Source organism: Oncorhynchus nerka, linkage group LG26 (assembly GCF_034236695.1).
Source record: "Oncorhynchus nerka isolate Pitt River linkage group LG26, Oner_Uvic_2.0, whole genome shotgun sequence".
NCBI classification, from domain to species: domain Eukaryota; kingdom Metazoa; phylum Chordata; class Actinopteri; order Salmoniformes; family Salmonidae; genus Oncorhynchus; species Oncorhynchus nerka.
In genome coordinates, this window is record NC_088421.1 from 26,204,151 (window position 1) to 26,224,889 (window position 20,739).

The 20,739-nt window shown below is 42.4% G+C and overlaps 1 protein-coding gene across 1 annotated transcript in view; it reads right to left on the reverse strand.

The window, feature by feature from the left end:
- Positions 1-543: 543 nt before the first annotated feature.
- LOC115123982 (adhesion G protein-coupled receptor L1-like) overlaps positions 544-20,739 on the reverse strand; it is a 134,821-nt gene continuing 114,625 nt past the window's right edge. Inside the window, exons 22-24 of the mRNA XM_065010328.1 lie at positions 15,421-15,543; positions 9,500-9,517; positions 544-9,352 (exon numbers count right to left, since the gene is read on the reverse strand). Coding sequence (XP_064866400.1) covers positions 8,427-9,352; positions 9,500-9,517; positions 15,421-15,543 — 1,067 coding nt within the window. The 3' untranslated portion in view covers positions 544-8,426. The remainder of the gene's footprint in view (positions 9,353-9,499; positions 9,518-15,420; positions 15,544-20,739) is intronic.

Here is a 20,739-nt window from a genome sequence, read left to right on the forward strand (position 1 = left end):
TCAATGTCCTCCACTGGTGCTCAGTACCATTTGTTATGAACAACCGTTGATTTCTCAGCATGAACTAACCTCAACATAGAATAACCTTGTTGGTCGTCTTCCAATCATGGTGGGCGTACAGGACCAATCGCTAACCAACCAACCCTGAGTGGGAGTGAGAGCATGACTCGTATAGAAACAACGTCTCCTTCCTCTCGTCTTTCTTTAGCTTTTCTTTGATTGTTTTGTTTGTTTGAAGGCCTTGGATAGAAGACAAGAAAAAGAATCAACCCACCCACAGTTCCATCTGCATGTGGTTGAGAAGAGAGTTTACTCAGAGCAAGGCAGAGGCAGGGAGTCTTGTACTCCTGTTGGTACGAGGCTGAGGTTTAATACACCACCATACTCAGATCCCCATCACCCTGCAGGACAAACCATGAATAAATCATTAGCACTTAAAGACACCTTTTCATTTTCATCTTGAAAGACACCCACACAGCATTAGAATGAATTGCACATGGAAAGATTGTAGGGAAACTCTAGTCCATTATTGACACAAGGTAGTTCGATTTGAAATAGTTTTTTATTAATATGTGCTGATACAGGGTCGCGCTGACCTGCGATGACGCAAACGCTCACAGAAAACCACCACCCCCTTTGGCCCAGATAGACAGACAGCTGTCAAAGCAATGACGTGAGAAAAGAATCACACATCAGTCCTCAAATAAAAAAAGAACAAAACTGAATCAAGGTTTTACATCAACTTCTCTTTAGAAAGGATTCAGAAGTACAGAATAAATGAATGGAGAAAAACCCATCATAGTCAAATCTAAGAGAAGTACTCTAAATGGAGATGTACACATTATCATCACCCCAATGGCACACGATCAGTACTCAGTCCTCAAAGGTCCTACTGATGATGAACCTCCCAAACTGAGCCCTTCCATCCATACACCCAGCAATAGTTCTACCAGTCGTCACTCATCTCTTACCAACACTTCTCTGCCTTAGACTGTCTACCTGTCTGGTCATTCCTAATGTCTAATACTGTCTGGCTGGGTCTGACCAATGAACATACTGACCTGCTACTAACAGCATCACAGCCCCTCCTACTGTATAGAGCCCAGAACATCTCATGCACATTTCCCAGACCCTGCCCTTGTACACTTACAGCCATGCAGAACACTCACCAATAGACCTCCATAGGTGGCTGGCCACTTAGACCAGCATCTCTAGCCTACAGTGACCAGTCAGCCTCGTGGGGAGTATGTGTGTCCCATGGAGCTGCTCACCACAGAGATGGTTCATCAGTGTCCCATAGCGTTAGTCATCCACACATGCAGAGTTTCAGACACAGTTCAGATCAGAGTCACACAGTCAGAGGAGCCAGAGTACTGGGATGTGTATTCAGAAATAGAAAAACATGCCTACAAAAATGAATAGGTCAACGTCAGCCTGCTCCTAGCTCCTACGGTTACGTGGATCGACTTTGAACATGTAAACGGTAAATCCCTTATGATCTTTTATGATCTCTAGCGCCACTTCACTGTACACAGTAGTTTAAACTACCTAACCTGACATGTATGTGTGTAACTATGTGTGTAGTATATGTGTGTGTGTGTGTTGTCTTTTGATTTTGGACCAGAGGTTCCGGGTGTAGAGTACCCAGACTACCCTACCCAGAAATCCATCTGTTGTAGTCCCACCCTGTGTATAAAAGATGGCCGCCGCTTTGAGCCATAACTCAGCTCCATGGACGGACAGTTACCCAACACAAAAATAAACAGCACAATCCTTGTCACTGCATTTGTGTAATCATACTCCCACATATTCTTAAAACTATGATATATGTACTGTATATAGTCATGTGGACACGTAACAAGAGACCAATAACAAAATAGTACTAATTTATTATTCTCTATAGGAAAGCCTGTTGCATTCCTTATCACTCTGAAAATCTCCCTTGTCCAGTAGATGTGGCAGTTGATTCCTATTATATGTCAATCATTTCACTACACAGACAGAGACCTCTGTGTTACTGTTACGATGGGTTTGTGAGGCCAGTGGAGTTGATCTAATGCGCCTGGTTAGTTGATGAACTGGAACCTCCTGACTCCTCACCACGGCAACAGTAAGGCATCTAGAACAATAAATCACATCCTTGTCTCTGCTTCCTGTATAACCTTGCACGAACACACAGGCACACTGACAGTCATCCCCCCACACACACTCTGTCCCTGGCTAACTGTGACATCACATGTCCTGACACCGCTCCCTTTATGGCAGTTCCCTGGGGATAGACTACATGACCCAGTGCTCCTCCTCTCCTCTCCTCCGCTCCGCTGCAGAGGAACCACTGACATGTTTTCACACTAACGCAGAGGTCACAGGATATGGGCATCACAAACCTGGGAGAGAAACAGTCCATCTGAGAAGGTCAGCAGCAGGGCAACGTTACTGTCAGATCACAGTGTCCTCCGCTGTCTATTGGAACACTGAGAGATGACTGTTCTACTGGGGTAGAGCTGCAGGGGCCGCAGACTGAAGGGACAGACTGACTCCAACTCTATCCTATAAGAACCTTCAATCCACCTGCCTGCACACATGGAGGTAGGGGCTAGATGCACGGGCAGGGAGTAGTGGGCTGGAAGTGGGTGAGAGAGTAAGGGGGAGGGAGATAGAGTGTGTGTGTGTGTGTGTGTGTGTGTGTGTGTGTGTGTGTGTGTGTGTGTGTGTATAGAGGTCTCTCCCTCTGTGGTCTCAGCACAGTAAATGATTAGCCAGTGTTATTATCCTAATCAGAGGTAACATAGGGATTTAGATGGGGGTGAAACTCCCATTGAGCAGGTCTCTGGGTCCTACAGTGCTTTCTGCTGTATAATCACTAGCATTACCACAATACAGTACGGCTCCACTGTTTATTGAGATATCAATCTGGTGTAAACAAAGCTTAAGACAAACAAATTAACTCCAAACAAAACTCTGGGATTAATGCTGGGCTAAAAGAGAGCCCATTGGTGGAATAAGATGGGATGGAGTGAGAGAGGTGAGGGAAGAAAGAGAGAGAGAGAGAGAGAGAGAGAGAGAGAGAGAGAGCGAGAGAGAGAGCCTACACAGGAGATGGTGATGCAGGTTCTTCCCCTCCTGGTGAGTCTGTCCATAAACAGTGTCTGTCCCTGTGAGGTTACCAGCTAAAGGTCAACTTTGTAGATCACATCAATAAAGGTGTAGGTGGTGATGTGATGATAATGATGGCGGTCAGTGTAGGGCATTAATTCACTTTTCTTTATTCCTTCTAGTCAACATACATTCAATTGTCCATTGCTGACCGGTCAATGCTCCTATTGAATTAACTATGAGCTGCAAGGCCAATGTTTAATTAATATTTCCAGTAACAAGCAAAAGAAAATGTGCATAATTATCAGATCCTTCTGTAAACACAGACATACACAGCGGTCCAGTGGTAGGCATATAGTAACACTACCCAACCAGGCCGTTTCCAATGTTAAACCAAGTCAGACACACCAGCACAGTATTGCACACATGCCTCCTGTAGAACACCTGGGCCTCCTATCTGAGTCTGAACTAAGAGAGATTCCTCTACCAAGAAGAAATGGAGGAAAAAACGAATATATTCTTAATTCTATCCTGGCTCTCAATCCTTCCCTTTCTCCCCCAAGAGCCACAACTAAACTAAATGTGCCCTTTAGGACTCTTTAGGAAGAAGTGGGACACCCAGGCCCTAACCAAATGTCACCCTGAGGTGGACGCTGGAGAATCCATCTACTTGCCTAAATGTACTGCACATTTAAATGGGCTTACTTCAGCATTCGCATCGCACAGCTCAGCTATGTACAGAGATCTTGAAAAATAAAAAATAAAGCATGAATAAATGAACATAGAAATAAATATTCCAAATACATAAATAAATATAGAGATAAATAAAGCATTAGAAAAATACATAAATAAAGAGAATGGCAAAACTGTCAGCTTTTTAAGGTTGGGACAGACTTTAGGGGGAAGGAACCTCATGAATACGTCTCTGGTTTGATGGATGGTTTCTCTCTGGCATCGCTTTAATATGGCAACGCTACATTCTGACATTCTGGTCCCATCAGTCAACTGCCTGTCATTCTGACTGGATGGTCTCATTGGTCAACTCTGCCTGTCATTCTGACTGGATGGTCCCATCGGTCAACTGCCTGTCATTCTGACTGGATGGTCCCATCAGTCAACTGCCTGTCATTCTGACTGGATGGTCCCATCAGTCAACTGCCTGTCATTCTGACTGGATGGTCCCATTGGTCAACTCTGCCTGTCATTCTGACTGGATGGTCCCATCAGTCAACTGCCTGTCATTCTGACTGGATGGTCTCATTGGTCAACTCTGCCTGTCATTCTGACTGGATGGTCTCATTGGTCAACTCTGCCTGTCATTCTGACTGGATGGTCTCATCGGTCAACTGCCTGTCATTCTGACTGGATGGTCTCATTGGTCAACTCTGCCTGTCATTCTGCCTGGATGGTCCCATTGGTCAACTCTGCCTGTCATTCTGACTGGATGGTCCCATCGGTCAACTCTACCTGTCATTCTGACTGGATGGTCTCATTGGTCAACTCTGCCTGTCATTCTGACTGGATGGTCCCATTGGTCAACTCTGCCTGTCATTCTGACTGGATGGTCTCATTGGTCAACTCTGCCTGTCATTCTGCCTGGATGGTCCCATTGGTCAACTCTGCCTGTCATTCTGACTGGATGGTCTCATTGGTCAACTCTGCCTGTCATTCTGACTGGATGGTCTCATTGGTCAACTCTGCCTGTCATTCTGATTGGATGGTCTCATTGGTCAACTCTGCCTGTCATTCTGACATTCTGGTCCCATCGGTCAACTGCCTGTCATTCTGACTGGATGGTCTCATTGGTCAACTCTGCCTGTCATTCTGCCTGGATGGTCCCATTGGTCAACTCTGCCTGTCATTCTGACTGGATGGTCTCATCGGTTAACTGCCTGTCATTCTGACTGGATGGTCCCATCGGTCAACTCTACCTGTCATTCTGACTGGATGGTCTCATTGGTCAAGTCTGCCTGTCATTCTGACTGGATGGTCCCATCGGTCAACTCTGCCTGTCATTCTGACTGGATGGTCCCATCGGTCAACTCTGCCTGTCATTCTGACTGGATGGTCTCATTGGTCAAGTCTGCCTGTCATTCTGACTGGATGGTCCCATCGGTCAACTCTGCCTGTCATTCTGACTGGATGGTCCCATTGGTCAAGTCTGCCTGTCATTCTGACTGGATGGTCCCATCGGTCAACTCTGCCAGTCATTCTGACTGGATGGTCCCATCGGTCAACTCTACCTGTCATTCTGACTGTACTGTCTGAAATGGCACCCTATTCCCTACATAGTGGACAACTTTTGCCCTTGTGCACTATGGTTCCATTTTGAACACAGCATGCTTCTTTGATCCAAGTTCTGTCTTTGTTCGCATAGGGCTCTGGTCAATAGTAGTTCACTACATAGGGCTCTGGTCAATAGTAGTTCACTACATAGGGCTCTGGTCAATAGTAGTTCACTACATATGGCTCCAGTCAATAGTAGTTCACTACATAGGGCTATGGTCAATAGTAGTTCACTACATAGGGCTCCAGTCAATAGTAGTTCACTACATAGGGCTCTGGTCAATAGTAGTTCACTACATAGGGCTCTGGTCAATAGTAGTTCACTACATAGGGCTCCAGTCAATAGTAGTTCACTACATAGGGCTCTGGTCAATAGTAGTTCACTACATAGGGCTCCGGTCAATAGTAGTTCACTACATAGGGCTCTGGTCAATAGTAGTTCACTACATAGGGCTCTGGTCAATAGTAGTTCACTACATAGGGCTCTGGTCAATAGTAGTTCACTACATAGGGCTCTGGTCAATAGTAGTTCACTACATAGGGCTATGGTCAATAGTAGTTCAATCCATAGGGAGGCCCTGGTCAGAACTGCACTACATATGAAATAGGGTGCCATTTCGGACAAACCCTGTCATTGTTCCTTGCTCAAGATCCTGTGAGGCAGCCTGAAGTGTCCCAGTTTTACGTTGGTACCTGAACCTCAGGAACAGCCACACAGAAGCAGCTGGCTACCCTTGTCTTTGAGATGGAAGCTAATAGAATAAAAGGCTTTCTCCTAGATTTAGAATTACTGTCCCCTTCCTCTGATGTGCATTCAATTCACCCAACAAAAATAGCTTTTTGAATGTACACACTTACAAAATTCCCACGAATATGGTACATATGTTTGAGCATATCACACACCCACATGTACACACACACTCTCCTGCACATGTACGCATACACACAAACTCTCTCCCGCACACACACACACACACACACACACACACACACACACACACACACACACACACACACACACACACACACACACACACACACACACACACAAACAGGGAATTCATTGTCACATTAGGCTCTGGAATAATGCTGAAACTATCTGTTAGAAACAGCAAAATGATAGACGTTTTGATAGAAAACAAATGTTATCTGACATGCTAAAACCCATCATATTAAAATTATATAATTTAGTTGTATCTAGGATATAACCTTTCAAACAATACATTACTGACCAAAATCACATTATGGCTGCTGTCCTTGAACCACAATGCATTGGAACGCCCGTGATGAGGCACAGTATGACATGTTATTATGACATCTATCCCCCCTCCCCCGCCCACACAGCACTTCCTGTCTGGGAATGTCAAAGGTCAAACATTAACAACATGTAATGGATTATATTACATAAAATTGTGCCAGGACTTTTTTTTAAACGGTTTTATTTGTATGCTAAATCTACCACCCATCATACTCTTTCTCTCTCTCTGTTTTTCTGTTCGAGAGATTTTCACTGAATGGCACAGCACTAGTTATGAGTCAAGAGAACGACAGTGAGAGAGCAAGATAACGACGGGCAGAGAGATGGAGTGCATCATTCAGGTCACAAACTCCAAAACATTTTCTTTTTTTCTTTTGTTGTTTTGTTGCAGTACAAGAAGTCCGTTTTTAGTATTTCTTACTTTTTTGTTGCTTTTCTTCATCTGGTTTCTGTATTTACACGGTAGGAGTAGAGTAAGTACTGTAGTTTGTGTGGTTCATATGTACAGGGTTAGACTTGCGTAACGGCTGAAGTGGTTCCAACATTTAGAGTCCATTCTGTCACAACCACACATAGGTGACGTGGACACATCCATTGAAGAGGGCATCCATTCTTAAAGGGTGCACAATCTGTCCCTTAACAACCCTCCGGGTGATGCAACAGAAAGTCACCAAGATAACATATTCTTCTTCAAAGTTAGTAAAGCAGTCTTTTACTTTTCAAATGTCTGAAGAAAATAACTAAAAAGTCCCCCCCCCCCCCAAAAAAAAAGTCCTTGTCCGTTCCTCGAGTCCTAAAGATCTACCTCTTGACCCCTGACCCTTGACCCCTCAAACAGCCTTCCTGCCCTGTGGTGTACTTCCTACTTCCTCAGTCTCTCCTCTAGTTCTGTATATACGAGTCAGTTCATAGCAAGATAAAATAAAGGCAACTACTCTTAGACAGCTCCAACTGCCTTTGTCTGAACAATTGTTCTGGCTTCTTTTTACTCAGATGGAGGGTTGTGTCTGATGTTCAGAAACAAGCACTTCTGTGAGTGGGTGTGTGTGTGTGTGTATGTCTGTGTGTGTATGTCTGTGTGAGTGTGAATGCTCCAGTTTCTGTTCTGGCTGGGAAAATGTATTTTTGGCAACACTGAAGTAGCTTTCAGAGATTTTTTTCCTATGGTATAATAGGCTACTACAGTATATCCCCTGTCTCCACAGCTAACTATGCCGAGCAAATGATGAGTGAACAAAAAGAGAGATGGAACATGAAAAAGGGAAAGAGAAAAGGGAACTAGAAAATGAGAACAATTTCTCTAGAGGAATGTTTGTAGAAATTCAGTGAAATTAAATAAAATGTACTTTGAACAAAGTTAAGTTGAGAAATATCTGTAGCTCTGTAGGAGTAAGGTATAAGGGGTTTGTTGGATTGGTACATTCAGAGTGCTGGACTTGGCATCTGTCTGCTGCGTGCCAAGAGAAAGGGGGATGTTGAAGAGAGAGAAGGAGAGAGCGGGTGAATGTTCCAGAGAAGAACAACTCAGCCATCACTCATCTCCACCAGACAGCGGAGGTTCTCTAGGATAAGACTGTTGCCGTGGAGACAGCTAAAACTCTCCTTAAATGTAAATTTGCTCGCTCATCTTTCAATACAAATAAAGAGGGGAAAAAAGGCAACCAATCAAGCAGGAAGTGGAGAGGAGCGAGAGAAAGAGAGAGAGGCGGGTTCTGAGGAGGCAACCAGCCAGCCTTCATCCTCATCCTCATCATCTTGGTCCCCGTCCGCATCCACCCGGTTCCAGTCACAGGCTGGTGACCAGCTGCATCTGTCCGTCTCCCTCGCTGTGGGTGGGCTCCTGGCCGGGGTGCCCCTCCCCTTCCCTACTGGGCCTCCTGGGGGGCGGGGCCTGGTAGAAGGTCTGCATGGGTGCTCCTCGAGACCCCAGGGCGGGCCTCCCAGAGCTGTAATAGAGCTCCTCAGGGGGCTGGGCCGAGCGGGGCACCACCTCCAGGGGCTCGGGGCTACTGTCCGGGTAAGGCGAGTCTCGCAGGTTGGTGATGCTGGTGTACAGGGAGTCCCTGGCGGGAGAGTCAGGGCCCTGTCCCCCAGACCCCTGGCCTCCGGCGCTGTGCCCACTGTGGCCGCTGTGGCCCAGGCTCTCTGTGAGGTCGGCCGTGTAGCTCTCTGACTCCTCGGGGTCAGACTGGTAAAGGACAGACTGGGCTCTCTGCAGTAGCAGCGGCTCCTCCAGGGCTTTGTAGAGCAGCTCCACGTCCTGCGGCGTCCTCTGGCGCCCGCCTTCTCTGGACAGGAAGTCCTCGTCGTCGTCCAGGCTGATGCTCGGCTCTGGCACAGCTACTCCTGTGCCTCGGCCTACTCCGCCGTGAGGAGGGCCCCTCGCCAGACTACCACAGACCCTATCCCCGCCCCCAGCTCCTGCCCCACGCAGGTTGTTGTGCACCAGCTCAGAGATGATCATCTTCTCGAAGGCAGCTGCGTCAGACAGGTTGCGCCGTATTCCGTCCCCGCCCAGGGTTTCAGACCCGCGGGGGTTGAGGAGGGGAGGGGGGGCGTCTGCACACCCCATGCCCCCGCCCAGGAAGTCACAGCTGCCCCCGCCACCGCCCACTGGCCCCACGCTGCGGAGGGAGTAGCTGTTGTTGAAGTTACCATTGAGGGGCAGGGTGTCCATACCACATGGATCACGGGCCTTACATAGAGTGTTCTCTGCACAAACACACAGCACACACAACACATAGGGGTTATTAAATAGAATTAGGACTTAAACATTATTATTTGGAGAAAATATAATATTTGTGTAAACACTATAATACACACTGATAGTAACATAAAGGTTTATAGACATGGACATACTTGGGTCACGGAAGGTTCCTGTAGATCCATGGAGAAGCCACAAAGAAAGGAATTAAAAATACTGGTGAGTGAGTCACTTTTACTCCTCCTCTCTCTCTCTTTCATCACTCTCTCTCTCTGTCGCTCTATTTTGCTCTCCCTCTCTCAACCACTCTCTCTACAATCAATAGCTTTTATTGCTATGATAAAGACTAACAAGAGAACACATCAGCCAATAATACCCACAACAAAAGTCAAACCACTCAAACAAATATTACAAGCCAATGTATTAGCCAGTAAGAGGCTTTGAAGCCACCGGTCAGCCATTTAGGCATTCTTCAGAAGAAGCAGTCCTCCATAGGAATTCATGGAATTATACAGTATGATAATTCAATGTTTCAAGGACACAATAACATGTATTTTTAAGTATTTTGATGTTGTAGTGGGGACAGTAATGTCAGAACCAAAAATGATATATATTTTTTATTTTAGGTTTAGCTCTATAATATAATAAACGTGACAAAAACAAATGTAGACATTAATAAATGCTTTTCCATAGCTTCCCCCAAAAATGTTTACAACGGTGAGGGTGTGTCAAGATGGAGGAGTGGTGGCTTCAAAACAGCGCCTCCTGTTAGTCATCTAGTGCAAATCATCTATAATCATTGATAAAACACAGGCACACAAACGGCCTCATAAACAAACACACAACCTGTAGTTTTGACATGATAATCCACCATCATTTACACCACACACACACACGCGCACACACGCGCACACACACACACACACACACACACACACACACACACACACACACACACACACACACACACACACACACACACACACACACACACACACACACACACAGAAACCACTGTAGTATATTCTGCTGTCTGTGAGCCTGTGATTCAGTACATCCATAATGCATGCACCACCATCTCATAAAGTAGCAGTAATGCTTATTCTACGACGCGCCTTCAACACACCAAAATATGTTGTGATTTTCCTCCCAAATTGCCATCACAGGGTGATCGCATCGACTTGAGAGGCATGGTGAGGCATGGCTTCCCTAAGTAAATCCGTGTTAGACTGCGGTTCGGTGTGGATTTAATTTTTAATGCATGGTATGATTTTAATCAAGACTCGTCGGCTGTTGCTATGGCGGTGGTGGAAGGGCTAATTAGACATTCTAATGAAGTACACTTCCTACTTCCTCTCCGGGTTCTAAAAATGTCCCTGCCACTGCTGAGCCGGACCCCGTGGCCGTCAGGCTGCCTGACGCATTGTGCAGAGAGTGTTTAAAATATTAAACAGAGATGCTGTCTACAATTTCAGGCCTCTACTACGACACAACAGGCTGCTACTATAGTAACTCTCTACTGGCTAGCACACTCCCCTCAGTCAGGCAGGGAGCACACAGATAGAGAGTAGGGAGCACAGAGCGAGTACTCTGGATAGCTCTACTACTTAAGACCTACAGTACTATGAGAGTACTCTGGACAGCTCTACGATTTAAGACCTACAGTATTATGAGAGTACTCTGGATAGCATCTCTACTTAAGACCTACGGTACCATGAGAGTACTCTGGATAGCTCTGCGACTTAAGACCTACAGTACTATGAAAGTACTCTGGATATCTGTACTACTTAAGACCTACAGTATTATGAGAGTGCTCTACGACTAAAGACCTACAGTACTATGAGAGTACTCTGGATAGCTCTACTACTTAAGACCTACAGTATTATGAGAGTACTCTGGATAGCGCCTCTACTTAAGACCTACAGTATTATGAGAGTACTCTGGATAGCATCTCTACTTAAGACCTACTGTACCATGAGAGTACTCTGGATAGCTCTACTACGTAAGACCTACAGTATTATGAGAGTACTCTGGATAGCTCTACTACTTAAGACCTACAGTATTATGAGAGTACTCTGGATAGCTCTACTACTTAAGACCTACAGTATTATGAGAGTACTCTGGATAGCTCTACTACTTAAGACCTACAGTATTATGAGAGTACTCTGGATAGCTCTACTACTTAAGACCTACAGTATTATGAGAGTACTCTGGATAGCTCTACTACTTAAGACCTACAGTATTATGAGAGTACTCTGGATAGCTCTACTACTTAAGACCTACAGTATTATGAGAGTACTCTGGATAGCATCTCTACTTAAGACCTACAGTACTATGAGAGTACTCTGGTTAGCGCCTCTACTTAAGACCTACAGTATTATGAGAGTATGATGGATAGCTCTACTACTTAAGACCTACAGTATTATGAGAGTACTCTGGATAGCATCTCTACTTAAGACCTACAGTACTATGAGAGTACTCTGGTTAGCGCCTCTACTTAAGACCTACAGTATTATGAGAGTACTCTGGATAGCTCTACTACTTAAGACCTACAGTATTATGAGAGTACTCTGGATAGCTCTACTACTTAAGACCTACAGTACTATGAGAGTATGATGGATAGCATCTCTACTTAAGACCTACAGTACTATGAGAGTACTCTGGTTAGCGCCTCTACTTAAGACCTACAGTATTATGAGAGTACTCTGGATAGCGCCTCTACTTAAGACCTACAGTACTATGAGAGTATGATGGATAGCTCTACTACTTAAGACCTACAGTATTATGAGAGTATGATGGATAGCTGTACTGTAATAATAGGGAATTCAAAGTAGGACTACTACCTAAGGGCTACTGCCAGAAGATCTATCTAGTATACTACAATTGAAGTTGGAAGTTTACATACACCTTAGCCAAATACACTTAAACTCAGTTTTTAACAATTCCTGACATTTAATTGTAGTAATTCCCTCTACTATTCCCTGTATTAGGTCAGTTAGAATCACCACCGTATTTTAAGAATGTGAAATGTCAGAATAATAGTAGAGAGAATTATTTCTTTCAGGTTCTATTTCTTTCATCACATTCCCATTGGGTCAGAAGTTTACATACACTCAGTTAGTATTTGGTAGCATTGCCTTTAAATTGTTTAACGTGGTTCAAAAGTTTCGGGTAGCCTTCCACAACCTTCCCACAGTAAGTTGGGTGAATTCTGGCCCATTCCTCCTGACAGGGCTGGTGTAACTGAGTCAGGTTTGTAGGCCTCCTTGCTCGCACACGCTTTTCAGGTCTGCCCACACATTTTCTATAGGGTAGAGGTCAGGGCTTTGTGATGACCACTCCAATACCTTGACTTTTTTGTCCTTAAGCCATTTTGCCACAACTTTGGAAGTATGCCTGAGGTCATTGTCATTTGGAGACCCATTTGCGACCAAGCTTTTACTTCCTGACTGATGTCTTGAGATGTTGCTTCAATTTATCCACATCATTTTCCTACCTCATGAGGCCATCTATTTTGTGAAGTGCACCAGTCCCTCCTGCAGCAAAGCACCCCCACAACATGATGCTGCCACCCCCGTGCTTCACGGTTGGGATGGTATTCTTCGGCTTGCAAGCCTCCCCCTTTTTCTTCCAAACATAACAATGGTCATTATGGCCAAACAGTTATATTTTTGTTTCATCAGACCAGAGGACATTTCTCCAAAAAGTACAATCTTCGTCCCCATGTGCAGTTGCAAACCGTAGTCTGGCTGTTTTAATGGCGGTTTTGGAGCAGTGGCTTCTTCCTTGCTGGGCGGCCTTTCAGGTTATGGCGGTTACTCAAATTATGTCAATTAGCCTACCAGAAGCTACCAGAAGCTTCTAAAGCCATGACATAATTTTCTGGAATGTTCCAAGTTGTTTAAAGGCACAGTCAACTTAGTGTATGTAAACTTCTGACCCACTGGAATTGTGATACAGTGAATTATAAGTGAAATAATCTGTCTGTAAACAATTGTTGGAAAAATTACTTGTGTCATGCACATTTCCAAAACTAGAGTTTGTTAACAAGAAATTTATGGAGTGGTTGAAAATGAATTTTAATAACTCCAACCTAAGTGTATGTAAACTTCCGACTTCAACAGTATATACACTGAGTGTACAAAACATTGAGGACACATTCCTAATATTGAGTTCCAAACCGATGCGCCTGGCACCTACTACCATACCCCGTTCAAAGGCACTTACATTTTTTGTCTTGCCCTTTCACCCTCTGAATGGCACACATACATAATCCATGTCTCAATTGTCTCAAGGATTAAAAATCCTTCCTTAACCTCTTCAGTCGACCCTCTACTTTTTTGAACATTTTGTTAAAAATCGCGCAACATTTCAGCGCCCTGCTACTCATGCCAGGAATATAGTACGTTCATATGGTTAGAATGTGTGTATAGGAAACCCTCGGACGTTTTTAAAACTGGTTAAATCACGACTGTGGCTATTACATAACGTGCGTTACATCAGAAAGCGCAGGAAAACCTGATCACAGAAAATGGAAATAAATATCCTTGCGCCACTACCGCAATTGTTAACAGTGAGCCGAATTAGATAAGACCGAGCATTCAACTCCCACAGCATCCCCATGTTGTCGAGTATCTTGTGAATTTAATCATCTTTGATTCTTGGTTGAACCGAAAGAGGGGCACCGCTTACCTCCGGTCTCCGCCCAGATCATTCCGGAAGAGCTCTCTCCTGAAATTTTTTCCAAGACGACAGCTAATGATATTTACATCGCCTACGGATGATTTTTATCGCTTATTAACGTTTACTAATACCTAAAGTAGCATTACAAACGTATTTCGAAGTGTTTTGTGAAAGTTTATCGTCTACTTTTTGAATTTAAAAAAATGACGTTACGTTGTGAAATCGCTGTTTTTTTCGTTTATCACACAGTCTACATATAACGATATCTTGGCTTTATATGGCCCGATTTAATCGAAATAAAGACCCAATAGTGTTTATGGGACATCTAGGAGTGCCAACAAAAAGATGGTGAAAGGTAATGACTGTTTTCTATTTTATTGTGCGGTTTGTGTAACGCCGAAATGCTAATTATTTTGTTTACGTCCCCTGCTGTGCTTTTCTGTTGTAGTGTATTGGTGCATGCTATCAGATAATAGCTTCTCATGCTGTCGCCGAAAAGCATTTTAAAAATCTGACTTGTTGCCTGGATTCACAACGAGTGTAGCTTTAATTTGATACCCTGCATGTGTATTTTAATGAACTTTTGAGTTTTAACTAATACTATTAGCATTTAGCGTAGCGCATTTGCATTTCCAGAGCTCTAGTTGGGACGCAAGCGTCCCAGGTAGAGGTAAGAGGTTAACCTGTCTCTTGCCCTTCATCTACACTGATTGAAGTGAATTTAACATATTACATCAATAAGGGATCATAGCTTTCACCTGGATTCACCTGGTCAGTCTTTGTCATGGAAAGAGCAGGTGTTCTTAATGTTTTGTACACTCAGTGTATTTCTAGTGTCTAAGTCCTACAATCAAAATGCTCCATAAACCCGAACAACTCAGATACATGAATCTGAATGGAGTCCAGTGTCCCAATCACTCTAGCCACCGCTGTCTGCTGCTGTTCTCAGTGAATTATCACAGCATTACAACTGTATGTGACACATTTACTCTGGGGAGAGTCTGAGAAGGGAAGCTGTCCCCAAGATTTCTCCTTCAGTCACAGATGAAGCTTTACTTCTAATCAATTTCTGCTTCTTCATATCAACAAGGCAGGATTAGAGACCTGGCCAGATGGCTAGGCAGTTGGCACGGCTCTCTCTCTCTCTACTGCTGAATCCGTCTGACAGATACATACACTCACCGCCAGTGAAACAGACACACACTTTTTCCATCCTCCACACACAATGAGGCATAAAAAGACTAACAAACAGAAAAATATTTAGATGCAAAAAATAAGAAAATATATTTGCATAAAATGCAGAAGCACACGCACTACGAACGTACACACTCACACACACACACACACACACACACACACACACACACACACACACACACTAAGGTTTACTTACCGGTGGAGTTGAAGACCCCAGGAGAAGGGGGAGTGAAGCTCTCAGCCAGTAGGGTGTTGTAGGGAGAGGTGCCAGTACGGGTCTGTAACACTGGGTTGGTCAGGAGGTGGTTTCCCATGGTGGCTAAGAGAAAGAGACAAAACATCATAAATATCTACTTTACCATAAACATCAACTTTACCATAACCATCTACTTTACCATAACCATCTACTTTACCATAACCATCTACTTTACCATAAACATCTACTTTACCATAACCATCTACTTTACCATAACCATCTACTTTACCATAACCATCAACTTTACCATAACCATCTACTTTACCATAACCATCAACTTTACCATAACCATCTACTTTACCATAAACATCTACTTTACCATAACCATCTACTTTACCATAAATATCTACTTTACCATAACCATCTACTTTACCATAAACATCTACTTTACCATAACCATCAACTTTACCATAACCATCTACTTTACCATAAACATCTACTTTACCATAACCATCTACTTTACCATAAATATCTACTTTACCATAACCATCTACTTTACCATAAACATCTACTTTACCATAACCATCTACTTTACCATAAACATCTACTTTACCATAACCATCTACTTTACCATAACCATCTACTTTACCATAAATATCTACTTTACCATAACCATCTACTTTACCATAAACATCTACTTTACCATAACCATCTACTTTACCATAAACATCTACTTTACCATAGCCATCTACTTTACCATAACCATCTACTTTACCATAACCATCAACTTTACCATAACCATCTACTTTACCATAACCATCTACTTTACCATAACCATCAACTTTACCATAACCATCTACTTTACCATAAATATCTACTTTACCATAAACATCTACTTTACCATAACCATCTACTTTACCATAAACATCTACTTTACCATAACCATCTACTTTACCATAAATATCTACTTTACCATAACCATCTACTTTACCATAAACATCTACTTTACCATAACCATCAACTTTACCATAACCATCTACTTTACCATCTACTTTACCATAACCATCTACTTTACCATAACCATCAACTTTACCATAACCATCAACTTAACCATAACCATCAACTTTACCATAAACATCTACTTTACCATAACCATCAACTTTACCATAAACATATACTTTACCATAACCTTCTACTTTACCATAACCATCTACTTTACCATAAACATCTACTTTACCATAACCATCTACTTTACCATAAACATCTACTTTACCATAACCATCTACTTTACCATAACCATCTACTTTACCATAACCATCTACTTTACCATAAACATCTACTTTACCATAACCATCAACTTTACCATAACCATCTACTTTACCATAAACATCTACTTTACCATAAATATCTACTTTACCATAAACATCAACTTTACCATAACCATCTACTTTACCATAACCATCTACTTTACCATAACCATCTACTTTACCATAAACATCTACTTTACCATAACCATCTACTTTACCATAACCATCTACTTTACCATAACCATCAACTTTACCATAACCATCTACTTTACCATAAACATCTACTTTACCATAACCATCTACTTTACCATAAACATCTACTTTACCATAACCATCTACTTTACCATAACCATCTACTTTACCATAACCATCTACTTTACCATAACCATCAACTTTACCATAACCATCTACTTTACCATAACCATCTACTTTACCATAAACATCTACTTTACCATAACCATCTACTTTACCATAAACATCTACTTTACCATAACCATCTACTTTACCATAACCATCTACTTTACCATAACCATCAACTTTACCATAACCATCTACTTTACCATAAACATCTACTTTACCATAACCATCTACTTTACCATAAATATCTACTTTACCATAACCATCTACTTTACCATAAACATCTACTTTACCATAACCATCAACTTTACCATAACCATCTACTTTACCATAAACATCTACTTTACCATAACCATCTACTTTACCATAAATATCTACTTTACCATAACCATCTACTTTACCATAAACATCTACTTTACCATAACCATCTACTTTACCATAAACATCTACTTTACCATAACCATCTACTTTACCATAACCATCTACTTTACCATAAATATCTACTTTACCATAACCATCTACTTTACCATAAACATCTACTTTACCATAACCATCTACTTTACCATAAACATCTACTTTACCATAGCCATCTACTTTACCATAACCATCTACTTTACCATAACCATCAACTTTACCATAACCATCTACTTTACCATAACCATCTACTTTACCATAACCATCAACTTTACCATAACCATCTACTTTACCATAAATATCTACTTTACCATAAACATCTACTTTACCATAACCATCTACTTTACCATAAACATCTACTTTACCATAACCATCTACTTTACCATAAATATCTACTTTACCATAACCATCTACTTTACCATAAACATCTACTTTACCATAACCATCAACTTTACCATAACCATCTACTTTACCATTACCATCTACTTTACCATAACCATCTACTTTACCATAACCATCAACTTTACCATAACCATCAACTTAACCATAACCATCAACTTTACCATAAACATCTACTTTACCATAAACATCTACTTTACCATTAAACATCTACTTTACCATTAACATCTACTTTACCATTAACATCTACTTTACCATTAACATCTACTTTACCATAAACATCTACTTTACCATTAACATCTACTTTACCATAACCATCTACTTTACCATAATCATCGACTTTACCATAACCATCAACTTTACCATAAACATCTACTTTACCATAAATATATACTTTACCATAAATATATACTTTGCCATAAATATATACTTTACCATAAACATCTACTTTACCATAAACATATTTTTGGGTTTGTTTTGGCATATTAACAACATTTTATATGATAAAACAAAAATATAACATACAATATAAATACAGGCACTGTATAAATGTCAAAACAATGCCTCAAAATATAATACATAATGAATATTACACATAATACATAATTAACATTATACATAGGCCATTGACAGTTTATTCAAAAAGATGTTAAATTCCTATTCAAATCGATTGACAGTAATGTTCTACAGAGTAATGTATTTGACAGGACACCCCTGAATGTGTTTACCTTGCTATTGTAACCTTTGAGTAAAATACATTTCCTGCGGAAAGGTGCTGTTTGCAGGCAGCGTTGCCATTTGGAATATTGTTCTGTATCTTACCACGTAGTCGAAGGGGGAATACTAATGCATATCATTACGTAGTCAGAGAGTGCAGTCATTGAAACACAGTTCATTTCACAGTGAAATGCGAATGCCACCTTTAGACAAATATAATTCAAAGAAATGGAACATTGAGAATGTTCTATAATGCCCATGTATGGCTTCAGCCCCAGGCGGTCGAATAGAAATGCCATGAAATTAAAAATAGGACAGCATGACGGAGAGTGGTCTAAGGCGAAGTGCAACCATCAGGTCTCAACCAAACCATTCATCACAGAGACAATGAGAAAGACAGAAATTCACAGAGAGAATTTCACACTAAAACACTCACATTCTTTCATTTCTTTGTTAGTTCGTTCACCCATCAACTCCCTCATTCACTCACTCTCCAATTCTTTCTCCTGCTCTCTACCTCACGCACACAGTCACTCTTTTATCCCCTCTCTCATTCTCTTTCTCTCTCTCTCTCTCTCTCGCTCTCTTGTCCCTGTCTCTCTCCACACCAAATTACTCAGGATTAGCTGTCCAGAAACACCTGGAAAGAATATCCTGTCGACAATTTAAAAACAACAGCTTTTAAGTGTTGGAGAGAGAAAGTAGGGCAGCCACTGGGAAGCTTCATTCAGAGAGGAGGAAGCCTCATCACGCCTTGTCTCCTGGACAGATCACTATTGTCTGAAGAGAAACAAGTTGATAAAGAAGTTAAGTGGGGAAATCAAAGAGATAAGAGATGCCAGCGATAACAACGAAGACAGCAGCTCTAGCCGAGATTCGTCCCATTTAATTATTGCTCCATGATAGCGTCTCTCCTTCTCTTTACTTCTCGCTCTCTCGTTCTTTCTCTCTGTCTCTCGAATGGCGCGGCCATCTTTCGCTTTCTGCCAACAATGACAAACTTTTCTCAAACGCTTGGGAAAAGAAAGGACTTCGCACTTGGCAGCGCCTTTGTTTAGCGTTTCTCCCTCTAGCTCTATCCCTCCTCTATCCCTCCTCCTCTCTTTATCCCAGCTTCCTCTGTCTTTCACTTCCTCCTTCCTCTTTCCCTATAAACTGAGTATACAAAACATTAAGAACACCTGCTCTTTCCATGACAGACTGACCAGGTGAAACCAGGTGAAAGCTTATTGATGTCACTTGTTAAATCCACTTCAATCAGTGTAGATGAAGGAGAGGAGACAAGTTAAAGATGAAGGAGAGGAGACAGGTTAAAGGTGAAGGAGAGGAGGAAGGTTAAAGATGAAGGAGAGGAGACAGGTTAAAGGTGAAGGAGAGGAGACAGGTTAAAGATGAAGGAGAGGAGACAGGTTAAAGAAGGATGTTGAAGCTTTGGGACATGGGTTGTGTATGGGGTACGGTAGCATGTGCCAGGCGCACCAGTTTGTGTCAAGAACTGCAACGCTTTTCACGCTCAACAGTTTGCCGTGTTTATCAAGAATGGTCCACCACCCAATGGACCTCCAGCCAACTTGATACAACGGTGGAAAGCATTGGAGTCAACATGGGCCAGCATCCCTGTGGAACGCTTTCAACACCTTGCAGAGTGGATATTGGGAAGGTGTTTCTAATGTTTGGTATACTCAGAGAATACTTTTTCCTCCGTGATGTCAGTTCCAGGAAAGCGAATCTCCTTCCCCTCCCCTCCTCTCTTCTTACTCTCTCCTCCTCTCCTCGCACCCCCTCCCTCACTTGTTCCTGTCACTCTCTTCAATAAGACTAATTACCCCCAGCCAGCTCGTACGCTAATCAGTTCATTAAAAACAAAATGGATGAAATTAACATAAAGAGTGACGGTTGATTTAGCGGCTACCTCTTTGTCATCATCAACTCTTCCCTCCCTCCCAGATAATTCTGATCCCCATGACGATGGCTGCCACGGCGACGGTATGCCACCGGCTGCTCAGGCTATTGCTCGTGTCAATGTACACTGGCTCCTCTTCCTCGCTCTCTGTCTCTGACAGTAGACTCAGCGGTGCTCCTACTTCGTTCTGCCTGTCTGTCTGTCAGTTCTGATGAGCCTGCC